Genomic DNA, 25,005 nt, shown 5'->3' on the forward strand with positions numbered 1-25,005 from the left:
GTTCTCCTGACACAGGGGCCCCTTTGCTGGTCCAGGGTAAGCGGCTGTTCATAGCCCGAATCTTTCACTGTATAGACGTGGAGACAGCAGGTGCCAGCAGGCGCACGCATCTGCCTGTAAGTTTAGAACGCCTGCCTCTAGGCTGTCAGCAATTCTTTCCTAATCCCTTCCTGCTCTTGGTCTTCTGTTTCCTCCACAACTCTTCTCTTGGTCCGACCGCTGCCACGTTCTGCTTTATCTGGAGAAAGACGTGAGGAGCAAGGCATGACGCCCAGCATCTCCTGTGAGCCATGGGTTCAGTCCCAGCCAAAGAAAGCGAAAGTCTGAAATATGTCCCTTGGCTTCTGTGAGGTATTTTTTCTAGGATTAAGGCAAAAAGTCTCTTGTATTATGCACCCATCATGTCCCTCTTGTCTCATGTAGAAATAGATGTGGGTGCTGGTGCACCACTACGAATTGCATTGCTCTTTTGAAAGAAAAAGGGAAAACAAACCACAAACCCAATTTACTTCTGATTTCAGCATTACCTGCTAGATATGAGAATTTTCTATTCCCTTCAGATCCACTTACGTTTCCTGCACTACTCTCTTAAGTTAGAGGGCTCACGCCATGGTACTTTTAGAAAGCAGTGTCCTCCAGTCCAGAAGGGAGCAGGGGCGAGCCATAGAGAGACGTGCTTCAGGCTGTTCGACCCACATGGCAAACGATTTATACCATTCACCCCAAGTTATTCAGCTCATATTGCTGGTAACCAACAGCAGTTGGGAAACAGCTCTCTGGGCGAGGAGCACCCACTGTGGTCACAGAACCGGGCGGGAGTCAAACCAACACTTGGTGCCCACCATGCTCCCGAGGACTGATTACACTGCAAGGTATCGTTTCCTCCCATGAATGCATCTGGGGCCTAGAACAAGGCTGCTGTAGTCCTCTGACTTACGAGGTGTCTACGCAGTCTCACCAACTTGAGGGTCTAACGAGGGATTTAGCCAAGATTCAGAAGCTTTTCAGGCACCTCTCCCCAGGTGAGAATCTGTCTAGCTCTATATTCAGCAGAAAAATATATCCCAGTTTCTCAGTCAGGAAAAGATGATTCCAATTGCGGAAGAAAAATCTTTCTACCATGATACGCTGGTAAAATACCGATGTCCAGTTTTTATGGCTTATCACTCAACGCCAGTGTCCCGGGACATCCAAACAACATCATTATTCTTTCTTGTACACTTAGAGGTCTCACTCATGCACAGCAATTCCTGTATTGATGTTGCTTTGCCCAGGCATTAGGAATATTCAGCTGGATGATAATTTTCTCCATACAACTCAAACGTCCTGTAATGCCATGACTACCCCCTCTAACTCTTCCTGCATCTTTCCTATCCTCTCCAACATCACAGGGTTAGGAGAAGACAGTGTTAGCCCCTTTGTAGCTAAGAGTTCTCTAGGAGTCCACATGAAAGCAAATGTCAGCAATGGTTTAGGCACTGTGGGGGTGTGGGAGGAAAGTCACTGAAATACAGACTCAGCGTCATACCGTCCTGACGATTACCACACACTTGGTCCAGCACTGAACTTCCACGGGGAACACATGGCATGGCTGGTCAGGGGAGGTATCTGCCCAAGCACGGGGTGTGGCAACACATGCCTTCCAAGCCTTGCTCTAACCCTGTTCACACAGCAAGAGGAATACCACGGACCTCACTCCTTACTCACAGCAAGAGCTGTGACATCAGCATGCCTCAACCATGTGTGGAATGCCCAAAAACACACTTCCTGCTGATGACAAAGAGTCTTTCTATGAGTACACCCCCAGCACTGGCCATTGAGAATTTGGTTCTGCCTTATCCTAAGGCCATCTGTCCAAATAAAGCATGTCCAATCTTGTTTGTGGCACTGACAAAGCAGCCACGGCAACCAGGGGCCAAGTGGTGCCTGTTGCTAACAGCTTGGCAGAGCACAGCATGTTGGCACAGGTCAGCACGGAGACTCAGGTAGGCAGAAAATGATGAGGCAAACCCCAAGATGAAGGAGACTTTGGAATACTCGGTGCCTGGAATGAGATCTCTTCATTTTGAAAATACAAAATCTAACCAAAGAAAGGGTCATAAATTCAACTCAGTTTAACTCAGTAAATGACCACATGCATGATTCTGTGTTAAATATGGCACAGAAAAACCTTGCCCGGCAACAAACTTAGTGTCTATTTGTATTTTCCTCATCTTTGTATAACATAGCATGTAAATTTCCATCTTCAACTTTGGAAGAATAAGTTGCCTATTAACATTATCTGGGAAGGTTAATAATAGACAATTGTGAGATTTTAAAAAGTCTTTTGTCAATAAATACTCAAGTTTAAGGATGATTTATTGGCCCTATAACTGCTTTAAAAGATTGCGTTTCATGGTGGAAATTACTACTGGACAGTAAACTTTAGTTATTCCTGAGAACATCACTTCTCCTATCCAAACTGATAAAATGAACAGTAATATTCTATCTCATCCAACAGAAGACTTCTCTCTGTTCTTGGGAAACATACAGTCTTACACAAACAATAAGGAATTGTTCCATGAAGGAAATTAAAAGTCAAGTTTGAAAGAAAGTATCCTCATAATCATCTAGCTTAATGGCTTTCAGAATGGGCTCCCAGAACACCTGGGACACCTCTCAACTCCCAGGGAACTTTTACATTAAGACCTGAGCAACGAGGATCTCAGCCCCATACCCACATGCAGCAAAAGATTCACTATAAAAAGAAAATCCACTGGTCACAGGGCTACGCGTATGCATAAAAATTCTTATCTCCCTACAGAGTTCTCAGCCAAATGTAATTCTTTGGATATACTACTGTCTTGTGCAAATTATAAAATGGAAAAATGGCCAACATTTTTTTTTCAAAAGCAGTAAACGCACACGCAATTCCCTAATAAGACCAAACCCAGGATCAGAGCACTTCTGAGTTTAAAACAATCGTGCTGCCCATAAGGTGTCAGTACTGAACCACTGCGTTTACGTATTCCTTTTATTGACAAAGATTAAAAAAGAAAATCGAGGAATGAGAAGAAAGAAATATTTACACATTTTAGCAGAAAGCTGTTATTTCCGGGAAGACCATGGAAAAATATGCACCTTAACTAGATCTTTGACTGAAGTGAGGGTAGAATGTGGTTTGGGGGAGAAAAAACATTTGGCAAAGAAGATGCTCAGTTTTAAGGCATATAAGCGGTTTGTTCTTATGGAATTATGAAGTAAAGAATAGAAGGCATAAATTATGAGATCTAAGTGAAAGGAGGCAGACGCAAAGGCCACATATTGTGTAATTCCATTTATAGGAAATATCCAGAATAGGCAAATCCAGAGAGACCAAAAGTAGAGTAGTGGCTCTCCGGGCTCGGGGAGGAGAGGACAGGAGAGGAGGAGGTTTCTCTGTGGGGTGATCAAAATATGCTAGAATCAGATAGTGATGATATTTGCACAACTCTGTAAATACAGTAAAAACCACTGCATTATATACTTTAAAGAGGTATACTTTTTGGTATGTGAATTATATCCCAACTTTTTTAAGTTATTAAAAGTATTATGAGCTCAAATGGGTAAATCCAGGCCCTTGAGAAAGGCCTTTGAAACACCAGTGAATAAAAGAGTTGAAATAAAAGACAAAAGAAAGAAAGAATAGGTTAAACATGGCTCTTGTTCTCGGAGTGGGGCTTTTCCAGCACTTTGAGCAGAGGATCCACATCTGACTATTCTTTTCATTCCCTCTGCAGAATTAAGCGCAATATTATGGAAAAAGAGTATTTAAAGGAACTCTTTGTTAGTTGACCATTGATTAAATGATGATGGGCAACGTCATAAGCTGTCTTTGGGAATAAAAGGCCATAAAGCCATCCACTCCGCTGCTCTCCTTTATGGTCTCTACAGTCTCAAGGAGCCATTCTGCCCTTCCCATCCGATGTTATGACACAGGACAGTCATGTCCAGTCTGCTCTCGGTCATACTGAAGTCTGTCTAATTTTCTAGAATTGTTATCTTTATAAATAACCTTGTGCTTATGTTTTCAGGTTAGTATTCTGCCTTTTACTTCCTAATTAAATGGAAAGACTTAAAATTCACAGGACTCACCTATTCAATTATTTTTCTATTTGTACTATGATCATTTTAGCAGAAATTACAGACTGGTCGGAAAACTGACTAAAATAAATTCAAGTTTTACAAAGAAGAGAGTGTGTTTAGATAATGCACATGAACCACAATTAAGAAAATTGAATGGTGACATTGTAGAAAAAGATGCTTTTTACCTGTGATAAATCCGGAGGGTTTGTAACATCATTATGGGGGCTATCTTTTTAAGAGCATACAAAAACTTTTACCTATATCCTGATGTTACAGACAGACATGTTATGACCCCCAATTTACAGATAGAATATTAATGGGTAAGAGAGATTAAAAGGCTCTTGCCACAGAACTTTCGCTTCTAGTGTCCTCTTTCATACAATGCGGACACAGTCAACAAAGACTGCGTGCTAAATGTGTTAGCACACGGAAAATGGAAAGTCCCTGAAAAAGCATGTCATATAGTTATCTCTCAAGAAATACTGTATATGAATATCATTGTCTTACTACTCCTAGAAGCCTGATATCGGAAACTAGAAACGGAAAATATGAGGATATGGAGGGAAAAACCTCATGGTTGGAAATCATACCCTTTGTATTGTACATACCTGCAGCAATATACGAGCCTCCACCGGCTTTATAGAGGAAATGGCTGGCAAAGGGAGCTGCACAGATGATCAAAAAGCTTGCAGTCACCACAGCGACTACCCCGAGAAGCATCAGGACTGCCCAGAAACCACGGTAAACTGGAGACCCCAGGAGAAAAGGAGAAAAGAAAAACACACTTAGACTGTGAACACAGCAGACTGTCATACAGTTTCTTTCCTCACGGTTTTTCTAATTTCAGCCGTTGCACTGCTAGGTGGCATCCCGAGCTATGGGTCCTGAATTACCTTCAAAAGGATCCCTTACTAGATGACTTCGGACTCGATGATGTCAATCTTCAATCAACTCGCGCTTGGTATTTGCACCACGCACATGCTAATCTACTCTGGAAGCTTATTTTTCACCAGATTTTCTATCTTAGAAGTGGCAACACTAGAGTTCTAGAAAGAGTCCTCTTGAGTAAGTACCCAGTTGGGTCACAGACAGGTGTTTCATACCAAATGTACGTGAAAAGAGAGTCACATTTACAAACACTGCCTCTTGCTTCCTGCTAAGATCACACAGCGATCCCTTGGAAACTGATAATAGTCACCCCTTTCCCTAACAAAAAAGTACACTTCTATTTGGATTGTGACTCTATTGGAAAATAGTCTTAAGGTAATAAAAATGGCAAGCAAAACAAAAAAAAAGGTTTGTACAGGCTGAGATTTTAAATCAGATATATTCAAGGCATACTACTTTCTATTAATTTGTTCCTAGAAAGATTCAAAACCCGAAGAAAACATAACAGTCTCTCAGTCAAGGACCAGCAAGGCTGAATTAATGGACGCGACTGGTGATAAATGGGTTGTGGGTTGGTGATATGCAGTAATCAAATAAAGAGGAATTCTAATGATCATTTTTAAATGGGATAATTACCGATCTATTAAACAAATTCATCATTTCCCAAAGGCTAAACACTAAAATAAATTTCTTTTGGTGTAAATGAGGGAAAGCACAGTGAAGTAGATTAGTCAAATTACAATTTTTTACGAAAATACAGAAACTTTATAAGAAAGCAAAGAATAATTTTTCTCAACAAACCCACGTGGCAAAAATAAAATATGTCAATCAACTAGAAACTTAAAGAGACAAAAGAGGATGGGAAGATGGAAACTTGCAGAGAGGAGTCACTGGAGTTAAACGGGAAAGGAATGCTGGACTTTTTGTGTGAATAACCAGGTCTTGAAGACAGGAATAAAACGTAGGCTTTCACCTCACAGGCCAACGCTGTTCATTTGGCAGTGAATTCCAGGTTTGCTGTGTTAGGAAGTATTCTGCGGTTGTATTCAGGCTCCGCAGGCAGCAGAGCAGTAAGGTATAGATCAGCTTTGAGTGTAGAAGTAAGAGAGACAGGCTGTGAGCCAAATATTTGCCACACCAGTCCTACCAGAGTTTACTAGATAATCGGTGAGCTTTCCATTTTACACTTTCATTCACCTCATTTACTTCATTGCCTATCACGTGGCAGGTTCTGTGGCAAGTGCGAGGGGTATAAGCATTCGTAAGAGGCAGTCCAGGAAATAAGGAGCCCATTCTAACACTCCCTTGATCACACTAAAACTGGACAAACATGGCAAACACTCTGAGGATTCTGAAAAGTAAACAAAAACACATGGGTTAAGGAGGAAAGTCAAACCTTAAAGAAAGATCAACTCAGCTTCAAAGAGTTTTCTAGGTTTTCCCTTTTTTTCTCTCTTCCTGGATTTGGCCTGAAGGCAAGCCAAATGGGGAAATTTGTAAAAGGCAAACAGCAAAAAAAAACCCACTCATTGTCATCATTCTTGCTAGAAAAGCAGGAAAGGGAGCCCCTGCAAGCCATGGTATGGAGAAAATCCTCATGTTTATTTTTCTCTTTTTATTCTCCCAGTCCTGCCTCAAGGCCAGCTTCAAAAGTAGGTGTGCACTGCTACCCCAGTGGAGGCAGGGGCATTTAAGTTACCAAAAGTGATCCAATCCTTCGGATAGAAGGATCCTATAAAGGGCCTCCCGTTGTGCAAAGAGTGTGGGAATAAATCTTATATATTTTCCTTTTTCTCTTGCTGCTTCGCACTGTAGTGCAACTCCATGGAACTGTGCCGCAGCACAGGAGGCCAAAGCTCTGAAAGAACCCAATAATTCCTTCCAGAGAAACTGGGAAAAAGGGGCCCTAGAAGCCAAAGGGTGTGGGGGAAATCCCACAGATGAGAGAGGGCTGGAGAAGAGAAGCTCTAATCCTGTGTTTGAATCTGTAACGAGCTGACACCCCAAGTTGCACATGCACAGAAAATGCCCAGAGAAGTCTAGCAAAGGCTTTGAGAATCAAATGACAGTATAAAAACTATCCAAGTACCAGAGCAAGCCCTGAGCGTGCATGCCCAGGCAGACCCAAACAGCATAGCAAAAGCTTTGCAAACTGAATTGACATTGAAACTACTACCACAGAAGAAAAAGACAGAATATGCAGGTTGAGTGCCTTGTTCAAACAACAAATTAATATTCTCTAGAGAATTTTAACAGTATGAAGGGTCTGACAATATAATATTCAAAATGTTCAGGATACAATCCAAAATTATTTGATATACCAACAACCACAAAAATCTGACCAATTCTCAAAGGAATAAGCAATCAGCAGATGCCAGCTCAAAGATGATTCAGATATGTGAATTATCAGATAGACTTTAAAGCAGCTTTTAGAACCACTTTTTATGAACTAAGGTAAATGCTCTTGAAATGAATAGAAAGATAGAAATTCTCTGAAGAAAAATAGTCTATTAAAAAAGAACTAAATTGAAATTTTAGAACTGAAACATATAATCGGAATGTAAAAATCCATTAGATGAGCTCAATAGCAGAACAGAGATGAAAAAAGAAGCAAGTGAACTTGAAGATAGAGCAAGAGAATTTATCCAGTCTGAACAACAGAAAGGAAAGAGATTGAAAAAAATGACTAGAGTCTCAGAGACTTGTGGGACATTATCAAAAGATCTCACATTTGCGACACTGGAGTCCCTAAAGCAGAGGGAAAAGATACTGATACGGAAAGAACAGTCGTGGAAATAGTGCCTGGAAACTTCCCATATTTGGTGAAAGACAAATTTACAGATACAAGAAACTCAACGAACTCCAGAGAGAATAAACCCAAAGAAATCAGCCCAGACACAAAATAATAAAATTACTGAAAACCACAGACAAAGAAAAAGTCTTGAAAGCAGCCAGGGGTTGGGGGAGGGGAAATGATGGATTACATATGGGGAACAATTCCAAAGACTGCAAGTTTCTCATCAGAAACGATGGAAGCCGGAAGACAGTTGAAGAACATCTTCAAGGTGCCAAAAGAAAAGACTATCAGACTGAAATTCTGCTTCTAGCAAAAATATCTGAGGGATGAAGGTGAAATAAAGCCATTTCTCAAGGAGGAAAACATAGAATTTGTCACCAGCAGACCTGCTCTATAAAAAAATGCTCAAGGAATTTCTTTAGGTTGAAGGGAGATGACTCCAGAGTTCACTTGAAACTTCAGGAAGGAAGGAAGAGAAACACAAAAGGTGAATATCTGCATAAATATAGGAGGCCATTTTTCTTATCTTAATTTCTTTTAAATATGTTTGACTATTAAAATAAAAAAAATCTTGTCAGCATAATGCAGTAAAGAAATGTGGGTTTTAGAATCAGAGTGGCCTGAGTATTTACCAGGTATTTTCTATGTAACCTTGGACCGGTTACTTAAGCTTCCTGAACCTCTATCACTTCTTCTGTAAAATAGGGATGCTTGTATCCATCCTCTAGGGCTATTGGAAGAATTATTAATAATGTATGTGAAGTGTGTGGCATATAATAAGAGACAAAGAATGGCATTTATTTTGTGGTTGCTTTTATTGCTGTTATTGTTAAAATTTCATTAATGCTACATAGCAGGTGATATTGTGTTCAGTAATAGGAAAGTGAATTACTTGCCTCAGAGAGCGCCGCACACTGTTTTTTCTGTACCACTGACATTTGGAAATCCCTTTAGATTATGGTTTGCAGTGCAGTAGAGAAGTTGTTTGAGCAAAGTAGACTGCCAATACAGAAAGTTCCACAAAGTTCTCATACTGTCTTCCATGGGAAATGTCCCTGTCCATTAACCTGTAAGAAGGCACCAGCCATGTCTTATACCATGTGCCTCCACTCCTAAATACCCAAAATACAAACAAATGGAGTCAAACCCCTGACAGCCAAAAGACGGTGACCTGTGACCCATGCTCTAGGACCTGTGTGTTGAAAAGATGAGTTGGGCTAATCAGTTTGACTCCTTGAGAACTGGAAAAGTGAGGGGATTAGCAGCAGAGTTGGAGCTCACAGGAAGCACTGGTAGCAGTGTCCAGAAGAGTCACAGTAAGCCAAGGCCATACGCAAGCAAGAGGGCAGGAATTATGAATCAGGCACAGAGAGGGCAGAAAAAGCAGAGGAGCCTTTCCACAGAGAGAAGCAGAGGGATGGTAAGAAAGAGAGAAACCTCCTGGTAAGAAAGGGAGAGAAAGAGAGCCAGACAGAGTTGGGGGATAAATGCTCCCCAGAGCGGCTGTCATTCCTGACAACTGCAACTTCCTGTTCTTTGCTTTGCTCTAGCAAAACAGTCTGACTTTTGATTCTGAGTCCCCATAAAAGGCAGGAGCAACAGATTTGTATTTAAGGGAAGGGGGTACCTGGCTGCCTGGAGCGTTGTGACCATACAGAAATAGCTCCCAAGTGAGATCCTTCCTGCAGTCCCTGTGTGCTTTCTTTTTCTGCGTGTGCTTCAGCACTCCAAAGTGCATAACTTCAAGCCTATTGCAAAATTTCTTGGAACTTCCTGTTTCTTAGCTAATTATACTACCTAGTTTGCATATGTGGCACACTGTGATTCCAGAATTAAAATGCTCAGTTGTAAGGAAGAACTGTCTTGTGGAATTGGGTAGAGTTCTGTCACTGTCTGAAGTGCAACTGAGGCAACCAGAGAATCTTCAACATGAAGCGATGTAAGTGCATGTGTCTGGGGAGTCAAATATGATATTGGGGCCCTTCCTCTCACTAACTGTGGGACTCCGATAGACCACAATTTTCTAACATGGAAAACAGTATCCTTCACATAGAGTAAGGATTGAGAAAATATGTGAAAAGGAGCTGCATGTAGTAAGCACTCATTAGTATCACGAATTATACACTTTTTAATAAAATGTTCTTGCAAACAACACCGTTGACATTTAAAAGATATCTTCTATCTCGTGGATCTAGGATGAGGACCAGCTTTCAATTGTAACATTTGCACAACTTTAAAATTTTGGTGGGAAGGATATTTTTGTTTGATGAGGGGTGTATATTGTTTAAAACTCCTAGATCTTGAATGTATCTCAGGAACGCTTTGTTTGTTCCCTCCATCTTTATCTGAGCCATGGAAACCGCAAAGCTTTGTCTTTGTAAACTGTGGACTGTGCAAGTGAAAACATCTCTAAAAATCCATTTGTACCATTAAATAGTGCTTAACTTAAACAATATTGAATTTCTATTAATTCCTAGCAGAATGTGAAGCAAGATTTACAATATAAATAGATTTACATGTAATCTTTATCATCACAATTTGGATTAATTAAAGGAAAGCTTCATCTGAATCTGTGAGAGGCCACAATTAATGACTATTTCGATTATTTTCAAAGAAATGAAGTTCTGTTGATTCTAAATAATTTGGTTTATTGACCTAACAAAGCGCCCCTGGGTCAGGTGTTGTAATGAGGATGACTAGTGATCAGTCTAACAACGGATGGCGTAGAAATGGTCCTTCTAGAGTACTCAGTTTATTTTCCTTAATAGATTAAACTTTTCTATTTACAGTATTACTTTCACCACCAATTTACTTAGTAACTTCATTCTAGTGGATCTTGGTTGAAAATCATCAGCCCAGAGTATACTGAAATGTCATATCAACATATTCTGAGTGGTATATCATTTCATGTTTGTATAATATTTTCACCTATACACAGTATTTTTAATTTTCACTTGAGGACTATCCTGTTGTTTTTTAATAAAGAAAAGAGACATGAAGTCATTAGAGATTGTGCAATTTGTTAAATAAAGGTGTATATGGAATGCAAAACTATGTTCACGATGTCTCAGTTTATTCATAAAAAGTACATAACATATTAGCTGTATTGACAATTCAAGTTCAGATGCCAATTTATGTCAGAGGAGCTCATATCTCGGGGTGCACCTGAAAGGGGAAATTCCACAGTTACACAAACAGGAAGTGCAGGGAGACATCTATTAAGAATCCTTCAGGGAGGAAACATAAAAATCATCTAAAACACCAGGACAGTGAAGGCCATGAAATAAATTGGACTATTAATTATGCACATTAATATGTGTGCATGTGCATGTGTGCACACGTGTGTACGTGTACATATGTGTGTGTGTGTGCAGATTACCATAGGCCAGAGGTGAGAGGCTAATGGCAGAATCAGCATCTGTTCTGAATTCCATGTACAGGGTTAGAAAAATAAAGCCCTACAGTCTTTCTTTTCCTGCTAGGAATATAATAAAAATGCACTAAAACCTCACTAATTTAGATGCGCAAAAGCAGCCTGAATTTTTCACTCTGGATTATTTTAGAACCAGTTCCATTCCAAGCCATTCACATCCATCCAACCTCCTGAACTGGGGTCTCACAAGGGACCTCTCAGAGGGACCCTGCCAGGCTTGCTTGGTGAACGGGCACGCTGCTGACAACCAGAAGCCACCTAATTTAGCAAACATACTTTGATCGCTCTCTAGATGCCAGGCACCAAAAACTCCTAGAGTAAGACATAATCTTCGCTGTCTCATGTTCAGCCCAATGAGGAAAAAGCAAATAAGTTCATCACTGTGTGATAAGGGCCTTGCGGAGGCGTGCACAGATATCCCAGAGCCAAGTGGACTATTGCACAGGGCTGGACGATAGTGAGAAAAGCCCTGCCATACGGAGTCTTCGCCCAGGAATTCATCAGGCAGAAGGCGGGAGGAGAGTTCCACGGATGGGGGCCCGGAGGCCAGCTCCCTGCAGCTGCTGCCCAGGTGGACAAAGGGAACAGAAGATAAGGAATCCAGAAAGGTGGTCAAGGTGTTACATGCCACTTGAAAAGGGCTGGTCCTTTATCATAGGGATCCTAGGGAGCCCCTAAAGCTCAGTGATCAGAAATTCTAGCCACTTTTATATCAGACTGTCACTCCTATGTCTTGAGAATGAACTGGCAGGAGAAAGGATACAGCAAGGATAACCTGTTGGGTCATTGCTATAGCAACCCAAGTGGGGTCTAATGCTGGGCAGTGTGGACAGAGAAGGAATAAGCTTCAGTAATACTGTTGTTACGGGCGGTAAGACACCAGCAAGAATAAAGGCTGTCTTCCTGGGTTTTCATTTGTATGCCAAAACTGTTTGTTCGGTTAAGATATTACCAAATCTCCTCTAGATTTTGTAATATTTTAATTTACACAACAAACCCTCTTCCATACAGAGTATACAGGGAAAATTCAACCCAAATGATCACAATCCCAAATTCGTAGTGTTTTGATAAATTAGTTTGTTGTGTATATAAAAATGTAAATATTGTATTTGCAGTTTAAAGATAAACTTAAGTGTTATTCATTTTCCAAAACTTGCTATCTTGCCTCAGACACCTCACAAAGCTAGTTCATAAAGCTAATCCCATGTTTCGACACATCCCCGAGCACACACAGTGTGAAGTGCTATAAAATGTTCTAAATGAAGCCAAAACAAAACACGCCCGCCCCCTCCACCATCCTCAGCGGCAAACGAGAGCCTCCGGCATATGCTGCCATAGCTTTAGGCGAGAGGCTTCTGTTGCACAGGCCAGCAAGCCTGTCCTGCATCTCCGTATACTACTTGTCTTGGCAGTGTCAGGCAGGTCTAAAAATACAGGAATGCCTGCACCACAGCAGAAGGACAGGCTGTACAGTGTGTCCGTGTCTGAGCTCCGCCACTGAGGAAGTGCCAAGCCAAGTCACATGCTCTGCACAGTCCATTGATTTTTTTCAGATTTTTTTGAGAGAGCCAATGGAGTTTATTTACCTCCCCACTGTAAATACTGGCAGGGAAGGCATAGCTGAGAGGGGGAAGTGCCATGGGCAGGAGGGCCAGGGCCCTCACCTTCCATGCTGCTGTGACCTTGGGAAAGTCCCTGAAGCAGGAGAAGAACGGGTTTCCGCACATGGGTAGAGAGCTTTCCAGGTTTGAGAGTGCATCCATGGTCATTACCTCATCTGCTCTCCTAAGGATCCTGGGGGGTAGGAAGGGAGGTTTGCCAGGTGCTGGGAGGATGGCAGTGCAGTATTAGAGGCAGGCATGGTGGTGGCTGCAGTGATAGGCGTAATAGTGGAATGCAGCTTGACGACACAGCAACCAGCAGCCTCAAGGTCACAGGAGCAAGGAAACCAAGGCTCTCAGAAGGGGTAAAGGGGATCAGAATATTCTACCCCAAAATATGCCACTTTGGCGTAAGGATTATTTTGAGCTGGAAGCAAATGAGACTCAGTGCATACAGAAAGAAACCATCTAGTTTTCCTTGTCTGACTAAAAGCAGAAACTTCTGAGAAATGACTGCCACAAATCCTTTCTTCCAGGGGAGTTTTTGTGGCCTTGAAGAAGAACAGAAAATCAACACCAAGATGGGTCTACCAACAAATCTATTAAAACAACCCTTATCATCAGTTTCCCCCGACATTTCCTGGTCACTTTCCCACAATTTTCTGCCCCTAGACCAAACTCATTTTTCCTTTGTCTTGTCACACCTCCACATTCATCTTTCTTTGTTAAAAAGATATATAGGCTCTCAGGCCTATCTTTGGGTCTTCATTTTTCTATAAAGGCCTCCATATACATACATAATAATACATTTTTCCTGTATCTTTTCACAGTCTAATTTGCAAGACACCAGTCACTGAACCTAAGGTGGCTGAGGAAAAACTTGTCTCCTCCCCTCCAGTGGTGTTGTGCACAAAGCCACTCAGATCCTAAGGCAGGGGCCAGGTAAGCACCCTGGGATTAACTCCAGCTCCCAGGTCTTCCTCTGACCCCTGCAGCCTCGGAGGCCTGGATTGGCAGTTCCCACCCCTACCCCAGCATCAGAGCGCGTTGGAGGACTTTAACAGCATATCCAAACCGGGATTCCAAAGCAGACCAGCTAAATGAGAATCTCTGATGGTGGGCACAAGCAACTGTATTTTTAAAAGCCCCCTAGGAGAATGAAATGTACAGCCAGCTTGAGAACCACTGGGCCTTTGGGTCTCTCAGGAGCTGCTGATTGCATTGAGAAGGTGCTGTATGCTCCGCAGCGGCTCAGCCTTTACAGGTATTCTTTCCTCTACCATCACAGCACTCCCTAGTTTATATTTTACAGATGAGGCTCAGAGAGGTTGAACAAAGGTCCAAAAATTAAACAGGCAGTAAATGACATGGTCAAGATTTGAACACAGTCTCAGACACCATTAGTCTCCAGGTTTGTTGTGTTTTTTCAAATAAATTGCCATTGCTTCATTGAAGCCTTCTAGGCTCAAATCCTCCCATTCTGGCTCCTCCAACTTCATCCTCCAGAAACCGCTGGAATTATACTGAAGTTTCCTGGGGCATGGATGGGGGGTATGCTGTTATCAAGCCTCCAGGCTTTTGCAAGAGCGCTTCACTTAGCTAGAATAAACAGCCCTCCTATTTGTCATTCTAGGTCCTCTCAAACATCCTTCCCTCCTTGAAAGGACAGAGTGGAGTTATTTCCTCACCTTCACCAAAAGGCAGGAGAGCCCAGAATCAGTAGAAGTGTATACAGACTCAAGAGTTGATCCCCTTACCAGCTGTGTGACCTTGGGCAAGTTACTTATTAGCCTCTCATGCCTGAGTTTCCTTCCCGAAAATGTGATAATAATGATACCTGTCTTATGGTGGTGTTAACAGGACTGAGTTACCGTAGGTAAACACTGAGCGTAGTGCCTGGCCTTCATACTCAATCAGTGTTCTGGACACGCACGAGTCCCTGAACTCAGCCCTCTGTATCATTTTTCTTTCCTTGCACATCCACCTTCACTTCTTCACTGTGAACTCCTTTAGGGCAAAGACTCAGTCTGGCTCATGTTTCTAACCCTACAGGAAGCTTTATGCCTGGCATGTGATAGATGCTCAATAAAATACGAATGAGTGAATCATCAATAATTTATCACTCAGTCTCCACTGAAATCTTAAGGTTGGTGGGATCTTTAATGGCCATGGATCAGAATTAAGCAAACTCACTCAAATGGAAATAAATCCATGATCTTGGCCTCATTCCCACAATAGTTGGAGAATCTTTATCACCTAAATCCCTACTAGGAAGAAACAAGAAGAGCTGAGGAATCAAGTAATGAGACGCTAACACTTGGGTACTAAGTATGAATACTGAGGACTATGCAATCACCCTGTCCAAGCTCCTGAATACCCAGTGCAGAGAAACGAATCAAGATCATTGGGGATTTCTGTAAGTGTTCCTGCTCAACTCTAAAAATACCAGAATTGAGACAAATTTCATCTTTCACCAATCCCTTTTAAAAAATCTGATCTATACCCGAGAAGACTAGCTATCCTTTATATTAAGCCATGAAAGGAACATTTTTAGGCCCACTTTCTTTATATGCTTTTCTAAATGTTAAAGTTGAACCTGTTTATCCAAAGCTTTTGTACAGACAATGGACAATAATTACAGCAAAGCCTCGCATACTTAGTTGTAAGTTTTCTGTCGTGAGCAGTCTAGGACCCCCAAGTCTTCATTTTCACATCTTCAGGTGATTGCCTCTACAAATCTCTTACATCCTAGAAATCACATTTCTCCAGGGAATTTTATGATCTTTTCTCATATTACAACCATACATCCAAAAATCTTCTTAGACCTGTGACTCAAAAGCACTTTCTACTATTTCTGCATCAGAAAAGTTAGTTTAGGATTCCACAGCACTGAAATGATTTAATATTTCCTCCCTCTACTTTTATTATAAAACACCCAACGAAAGCAATGATTAACAACTAAATTGAATTCCACTCTTTCATTCACCCGTACTCAAACATTGATTGAAAAATCTACCTTGTATCAGGCACTGTGCTAGGTAAACATTTACTGGTGACATGACATGAAAAAAAGTACAGTATGTGCCATCAAGCAGTCTAATAAGAAAGAAAGACACAATCGCCATCAAGCAATCTAATAGGAGAGAAATACACAATCAGATGACTACCAGCAGGTCAAGTGTAAGGACAGAACTCTATAGTATACTATACAAGAATAGAGGAAGAGTATTAACCCAATCTTGGCATATGGCAGAAGTCTTCTTGGAGGAGGTGATTCTCAAAAGGGAGAGCAGGGATGCAGGAAACGGAGGCAGAGAGCAGAAAGCACAAAGAAAGGAAACCCGGGAGGAAAGCAGGTATGTGCAAGGAGCTCAGTGTGAAGGCACAGAGAGTGAAAAGCTTTGGTGTTAGGGGAAGCGGCTAGAGGCAGGAGGAGGCTAGAGTGAGAGGCAGATGTAGGGTATAGTCATCTCCCAGTGGAACATTCTGGCCCACATTGTGTAAAACTTTCCCTACAAATGATAAGAAAAATCACAGATTAACTTACAAGAGGCTTTTTGTCCACATGGAGCTTCAATCTATTGATAATCAAACCACTGGCAAAAGGTTGGAAGTCTAGTTTTTTTTTTGGGGGGGGGAGGGTGTTTTCAGTGAGAAAGCTAGAAAAGAAAAAGGCAGAAAAACACATTCCCCCTTTTCTTTCTTATAGAAATAATATATTTTCCTGATTTTTTTTCTTAAGGGGTAAAATACCACGAGATAAAGGCAATGGAAAATCTGACACTACTTCCAGGAAACTAGCCTGCCTTGTGGGGAAAATGAAATGGGCAAGGAGACTTATCAAGGAATTGTAATGAAAAAGAAAGGAAGCTAAAAAGTTTCTAAGAAGAACATAAAGGTATAGAGATGAGAGTGACCACTGGCTGCTGGGGGAGAGGGCTGTGTGGCAAGTAGTGGCTTGTCCTTGCCAGCAAATGCCTTGGAAAGATACTCGGCCAGCTCAGAATAAGCACCTACGTACTTTTGGATGCAAAGCACACATGCAAGGAGTGCTAGCACAGCCAGTGTAAGATGAGTGTCTCGTGGGGACAGAGAAGATAGCTGGGACATAGCAGGCATCTCTGGCAGGGCAAGCACTCCTCGTTTACTCCGGAACAAACTTCCGCACATTGCTTATTCACGAACAGACTCAGAGTCACATTTTCTCCACCGAGCAGGAAACATGGTCTTTGTTGTTCACAATCAGCATCTACCAAGTATAGTACCTAAACCCCCCATGGGCATCTTTCATTGAGTTGGCCTCTTCTAGGGATCGATCTGAAGGAATGTGGTAGAAACGCCTACTGGCAGCCTCGAGTTCTCCTCACTGACCTGCCTACTATTTGCTGTGTGTTCTTTCCAAGCAAGTCACTTAACCAGCCTTCCTAGTTTTCTGTGTGTTTCTTGCTAAACAGGTAGAACCAGTGGTCTCAGAAGTCACTTTCAACTGTTCTGGTTAGAGTTCCAGCAATTGGATGGTCAATATTCCCCTTTGATAATGAACTTCATAGGTTGAACTTCCAAATCTCTGCTTGAAAAGTCCAGTCTTCTAAAACTGTCCATTTTAAACAGAAAATCATTGAAAAGATCAAACACAGCATTCCCATAGCTACTCTATATGTGGTCTAGTGGAGGATTTGGTTTTATTTATTTATTTGCAGTGATAGGATACATCTTTGGAAGACTTCCCTTTCTAGCTACTCAACATAGCAAGCTGTTACAGCAAATACCCTCCATATTGCATAACAACAGCTGTTGCTCTGGAAACAAGTTAACACTTTGCTTTCCATAAAATGTGTCACTTCCACAAACAGACTGGAAGCAATGAATATGAGTACTGGGAAAATCACATTATAAAAATCAACCATATTTTAAAATAACTATATTTAAAAATCATTTTGGTTTTACTTCTATACCCCCAAACTTGTTTGTGAAGAGTAATAAATAGTAAAAGAAAAACTGATATTGACTGATCATACCAAAATTAAAAAGTAAAATAACAGAACCTACCAATTCTTCTCTAATCAACAAACAGATTTTGTTTTAAAGTATATACTGCTTGTTAAGAAAATGAAACAATTTCCCTTACAATGTTATCAAGGATGTGATTATGGAAATAGACACAGCTCACTGCAGAGCATGATCTTTGAGTTGAGAAACCTGAATGCTCTCAGTTTCCTTGGCTTTAAAATGGCAGCTATATGTCCTACCTTATAGTGCTGTAATCAAGATCCAAAGAGGCAATATTTGTAAAGTAAAGTGGGTGGGCTAGCACAAGGATTGCACAGAATAGGAGCTTGCAAGAAGTAATGAAATAAGTCATTTTGTTGTGATATTAATGACTTTTACAAGATAAATAAAATTTTTCTCTTTTATATATTTGTCAATAGATTAGTAGATTTCAATACGCAGAAACAAAAAGTATGGATAGAAGTGAATAGCTTTGAAGAAATTATCATGGTGCCTCTGAGCAATTTATGGTATTGATAAATTCACTGAGTCTAATTCTTCATGCCAGCACTGAAATTTATGAAACAGTGCTTATGTTTATCATTCATATATTACTATCTACAGATAGAAGAAAGAAAAAAGAGATTACACAAAATGTGATCTGTTAAAGGGAAATGGTGATAGCGAGCCTAAGAAGAAAGAAATCCAGTTGGAACACATGAGGTCAAATTGCTGTGGACAGCCTGCCAAATCCAAAGGTCAGGTCTCAGTCCATGCCTTACTCTACTTCTTGGCAGCATTGGCCAAACTTATCACTCCCCTCTCTGAGAAAAACTTTCTCTGTCCAACTTGCAAAACACCACACTCCCCTGGTTTTCTTTCTGCTTCCCTAGCTACCCATCTTCAGTCTCATCTGTGGGCCCCTCCTCTTCTCCCTGATCTCTTAACAATAAAGCATCCTAGGGCTCAATACTTGGACCCATCTCCTTTCTCTCTACACATCTATCTCTCTCTGTTTCTCTCCAAAATGGTCTCATCTTTTCCCACGGCTTTAAATATACCTCCATGAAACGACTCCCAAATGTACATTTCCTGCCCAGACCTCCAGCTTGAACTCCAGACTCTGCGATCCAAAAGCCTACATAACATCTCCACTAGGTGTCCTCAACATAACATGTCCAAAAACTGCCAAAACTTCCTCTTAGAAATCAGTTCTACTTCAGCCTTCCTCGTCTCTAATAATAGCGATTTCATCCTTCCAGTTGCTAAGGAGAAAAAGAGTCATCATTGACTCTTCTTTCCCTCACACCCCACACTCAATCCATCAGCAAATCCTGTCAGCTGTTCCCTCATAATACCACCAGATAAAGTGAACTGCTGCCAGGGAGACGAAGCAGACATACTTTTCTCTATTGCTTCTTTTAATCACAACTAAAATCCCTGGAGATTATCTATGAAACGAACAGAAGAAGATTCAGAAAGAAGGAGAAAAGAGCCAGACCACCCAGGGAACTTGGAATCCAAGGAACGATGTGGTGGTGAGCTCCTTGGGCTTTTTCTGTGTCTCATTCATCCCATACTTGGAGCTAGAGGAGCCAATAACCAGGAAATGGCAATGGACACAGACAACACAAGACTGGTCAGTCTAGACCAAGTACCTGTAAAAAGGCAGCCTATCGAGACAAAAAACATTTAGACAATAGCTGTTCTACTGCAGTCAAACACCACAAAAGAAAATGTCAGCAAAGTCTGAGTGAAGAGTCCAGATTCCACCTTCACCAGACTATAAGGAACACTCCAGCCTCCCTCCTGGGGTGGCGTCAGAGAGGAAAGGAAGGTGAAATTTTTATTACCACCAAGTGGTAACGTTCAGCCCCCATCCTATGGTGTGAGTGGAGATGGAAAAGCCAGAAACCCAGAAATTCCAAATAATCAGAGACAAAAAAGCACCCCAACAAAAACTGTTTATCCAAAGGACCAAGTAAAGGGCCACCTAGCAAGGCAAGACACTTTTAGAAAATAAGCACTCTATACCAGCCAAACACCACGGAATAAAACTTTTGCCCCTAACTGCACTCTCATCAGCAAAAACCAAGAGGGGAGCCTAGACTTCAACCCTTGATAGACTATAATAACATGCCCCATCTCACCCCACCCCTGACATACACATATACACACGCACAAGGCTGTGTCAGAGAAAGCTGAATAAGCAGTCAGGACTTCCACCTCTGCAGGGATAATGAGGCCACCATTCACAGAGACAGTGGAGACCATGTGGAGAGCCTGGACTTCTACCCCTACAAGGTGGAAATTAAACATCCCTTCCCTCCAGAGTGATATGAGAAGAAGCCTAGAGGAGATTTAGGATTTTCACCACCCCAGTAGTAATGAGGCCACCCTTGCATACCCACCATATCAGTGGAAGCCATGGTAGAAGCTGTAATGATTCAATCCTGCCCCTCCTGGCCAGGATGTTACCAATGGAAGCATAGCGAAAAGCCAGAACTCTCATGACTGTCCAGCAGTACCAAGGATGGCTCCTCCACAAGTCAACACAGACTAAATGGGAAACCTAGAATTCCACCCCCACCTGATTTTATTGAGGCAATGCCCACCTCTTCTCCTACAGGAACAGTATCAAAACAGCTGCCCCAAACAGAAGATCCAGAGTCTCAGAAAATAATACCCCCAAATTTCAGATTTTAATTTAAAAAAATGACTAGTCCTACCAAGAATCATGAAAATCTCAACTTCAGTGCAAAAGATCACTCAATAGATGTCAACAGATAGAGTAGAGATGTTAAAACTATCGAACAAGGATTTTGAATGACTCATGATAAAAACATTTCAAAGAACAATATGGACATGCTTGAACCAAACCAAAGAGAAAAAAAAATGTATTGGCAAAGAAACAAACAAACAAAAAAACCCCAAAAAAAGAACCAAAATGATATTTTAGAAATGAAAAATATAGTAGCCAAAAATAAAATTCAGTGGATAGTCTAAACAGGAAGAGAGAGGAGATATACTCAAAAACAATAGATAAATCAAAATGGAAAGGAATTGTAAAAAAATTCAATTAACCCATAGGAAGTCAGGAAAAAGAAAACAGAAATGAAAAACAGATAGAACAAACAGAGTACAAAAATTAAAATGGCGGGGCTAAGGCCTAACATATCAGTAATGATATTAAGTATAAATAGTATAAATACACTAATTAAAAGACAGCTTTGCTTTAATGTGCATGCACCCAGCAACAGAGTATCAAACTATGTGAGGCAAAAACTGATAGAACCAAAATGAAGAAAGGATGAATCCACTATTCTGGTTGGAAACTTCAACACCCCTCTATCAGAAATGGACAGATCCATCAGGCAGGAAATCAGAAAGAACCTAGCTAGACTCAAGAACACTCAATCAACTTGATAGAATAGATATCTATAGGATACTTCACCCAACAACAGCAGAGTACACATTTTTCTCAAGCTCACATGGAACATTCACCAAGACAGACCACGTTCTGGGCCATAAAACACACCTTAACAAATTTAAAAGAATAGAAATCAAACAATGTCTGCTCTCAGACCACAGTGGAAGTAAATCAGAAATTAATAAGAAGAAGATAATGGGAAAATCTCAAAATATGTGGAAACTGAAACAAAAAACACTTCTAAATAGCACATGCATCAAAGAAGAAATCTCAATAGAAATTAAAAAATATTTTCAACTAAATGAAAATGAAAGTACAACTTATCAAAATATATGGGAAGCAGGGAAAGCAGTGCTGAGAGGGAAATCTACAGCATTGAATACCTATTAGAAGAAGAAAGATCTATAATCAATCATCCAAGCTTCCACCTTAAGAAATTATAAAAAGTAGAGCAAACTAAATTCAAAGTAAGCAGAAGCAGATAAATAATATGAATTCAAGCAGAAATAAATGAATGTGAAAATAGACAATCAGTAGAGAAAATCAACAAAAACAAAAGTTCTTCGAAAAGATCAATAAAATTGGTAAACCTCTAGCCAGCCTATCTAACAAAAAAAGAGAGAGGACACAAATTTCTAATATCAGAAATGAAAGAGGGGACCTCACTACACATTGCGTGAAACCTAAAAAGATAATAGAGGAATATTATGAACAACTCTATACCCACAAATTTGATAATGAAATGGACAAATGATAGATGAAATGGACAAATTCCTTAAAAGAGATAACCTGCCAAAACTCAAATAAAAAGAAACAATCTAAATTGGCCTATATCTATTTTAAAAATTGAAGTGATAATTAATAATCTTCCTAAACAGAAAGCACCAGGCCAAGATGGGTTCACTAGTGAATTCTACCAAACATTTAAGGAAGAAATTATATCAGTTCTCTACAATATCTCAGCCGATACAAGCACAGGTACTACTTCCTAACTCATTCTACGAGGCCAGCATTATCCTAATACCAAAATCAGACATTTCAAGAAAACTACAAACCAATATCTCTCATGAACATAGATGCAAAAAGCATCAACAAAATGCTAGTTAATTGAATCCAACAACGTATAAAAAGAATGATATACCATGATCATGTGGGATTTATCCCAGGTATGCAAGGTTGGTTCAATATACAAAAATCAATTAATGTAATCCATCACATCAACAATCTAAAAAAAAATCACATGATCATATCAATAGCTGCAGAAAAAGCTTTTGACAAAATCCAACACTCATTCATGACAGAAAACTCTCAGGAAACTAGGAATAGAAGGGAAATTTCTCAAATTAATAATGCATATGTACAAAAACTCTACAACTAATATACTTAGTGGTGAGAAACTCAAAGCTCTTCCACTAACGTCAGGAACAAGGCAAGGATATCCCCTCTCACTACTCCTTTTTAACATCACTGAAAGTCCTTGCTAATACAATTAGACAAGAAAAGGAAATGAAAGGTATACAGGTTGGAAAGGAAGAAATAAAATTGTCTTTGTTTATTGATTGAGGTCATCAATGTGGAAATCACCTCTGTAGAAAACCTAAAAGAATCAACAAAAAAAACTCAGAGAAATAGATGTGTATAAATATAGTCAACTGATCTTTGACAAAGGAGAAAAGATAATAAAATGGAGCAAAGAAAATGCTGCAGGACCAAGTAGACATCTGCATGCAATAAACTGAATCTAGATACAGACCTTACACCCTTCACAAAAATTAACTCAAAAAGGATCATAGACCTACAAGTAAAACATAAATCTATAACACTCCTAGAAGATAATATAAGGAGAAAACCTAGGTGTCCTTGGGTAGGTGATTACTTTTTAGATACAACATTAAAGGCACAATCCATGAAAGAAATAATTGATAAGCTGGACCTCATTAAAATTAAAAATTTCTCCTCTGCAAAAGACAATGTCAAGAAAACGAGAAGACAAGCCACAGACTGGGAGAAAATATTTGCAAAAGACACATCTGATAAAGGGCTGTGATCCAAAATATACAAAGAACTTTTAAAATTCAAAAATAAGAAAAGAAACAACCCAATTAAAAAATGGGGCAAAGACCTTACTTAACAGACACCCCATCAAAGAAGATATAAAGATAGCAAATGAGCATATGAAAAGAGGCTCCACATCATACGTCATCAGGGAAATGCAAATTAAAGCAATGAGATACCATTACACACCTATTAAAATGGCCAAAATCCAGATCATTGACAACCCCAAATGCTGGAGAGGATTAGAGCAATAAGAACTCTCATTGCTGGTGGGAATGTAAAATGGTTCAACCACTGTGGAAGATTTAGTAGAATTTTATAAAACTAAAGATACTCTTGCCATACAATCCTGCAATCACTCTCCTTGGTATTCACCCAAAAGAGCTGAAAATTTATGTCCACACAAAAACCTGCGCACAGATGTTTATAGCAGCTTTATTCATAATTGCCCAAACTTGGTAGCAACCAAGTTGTCCTTCAATGGATAAAATAACTGCCAATGGAATATTATTCAGTACTAAAAAGAAATGAGCTATCAAGCCATGAAAAGACATGGAGGAAACTTAAACGCATGTTACTAAGTAAAAGAAATCAATCTGAAAAGGCAACACAATTCCCACAATATGACATTCTGTAAAAGGCAAAACTAGGGAGACAGTAAAAAGATCAGTGGTTGCCAGATGTTGAGGTGGAGGGGAGGTATGAACAGGTAGCACACAGAAGATTTTTAGGGCATGAAACTACTCTATATGACACTGCAATAATGGACACATGTCATTAAACATTTGTCCAAAACCATAGAGTGTACAATGCCAAGAATGAGCCCTAAGGTAAAATATAGACTTTGGGTGGTTATGATGTGTCAATGCACATTCGTCAATTGTAACAAATGTACCACTCTGATTTGGGATGTTGATAATACGGGAGCCCTGCATGTGTGGGGGAAAGGGGTACATGAGAGATCTCTGTACTTTCCTCTCAATTTCCCTGTGAAACTAAAACTTTTAAAAAAAATTGTCTTAAAATTTAAAAAAAATAGAGACAGCTTAGCAGACTTGATTAAAAAAATCATCCGACTACATGCTGTCTATTAGACACTCACTTCAAATAGAACGATATAGGAATGCTGAAAGTAAAAAGAATGAAAAAAGTATATGCCATGTAAATATTAATCCAAAGAATGAAGGAGTAGCTGCACCAATATCAGGTAAAGTAGATGTTAGAATAAAGAAAGTTACTGGCAACATTACACAATGATAAAAGGGTCACTCTACCAAGAAGACATAACAATGCTAAATGTGTATGCATCTGAAAACAGAGCTGCAAATACGTGAAGAAAAACTGATAGACTTGAACAGAGAAATACATAAATCCACAATTATAGTTGGAGACTTCTATACCCCCTCTCAACAATTAATAGAACAACCAGACAGAAAATCAGCCAGGATATGGAAGAACTCAAAAATGCCGTCAGTCAATGGTTTCTAACTGACATTCATAGCGCATTCCATCCAACAACACAGAGTCCACACATTCTTTCAAGTGCCGTGGAACATATAGCAAAGTAGACCATATCCTGGGCCACAAAACAAAGCTTATTCAATTTAAAAGAATTTAAATCAGACAGAGTACTGTCTTTGATCACAATAGAATCTAACTAAAAATTGATATCAGAAAGACCAAAGGAAAATCTCCAAACTCTTGGAAA

At 40.1% G+C, this 25,005-nt stretch overlaps 1 protein-coding gene across 2 annotated transcripts in view; it reads right to left on the reverse strand.

Annotated features, from left to right (window-relative positions):
• TMEM182 (transmembrane protein 182) overlaps positions 1-25,005 on the reverse strand; it is a 51,935-nt gene that overhangs the window by 14,477 nt on the left and 12,453 nt on the right. For both annotated transcript variants that reach the window (XM_001488300.5, XM_023618504.2), the window contains exon 4: positions 4,713-4,850. In XM_001488300.5, the coding sequence (XP_001488350.1) occupies positions 4,713-4,850 (138 nt within the window). The remainder of the gene's footprint in view (positions 1-4,712; positions 4,851-25,005) is intronic.

The sequence above is a fragment of the Equus caballus genome, chromosome 15 (genome assembly GCF_041296265.1).
Source record: "Equus caballus isolate H_3958 breed thoroughbred chromosome 15, TB-T2T, whole genome shotgun sequence".
Classification (NCBI taxonomy): domain Eukaryota; kingdom Metazoa; phylum Chordata; class Mammalia; order Perissodactyla; family Equidae; genus Equus; species Equus caballus.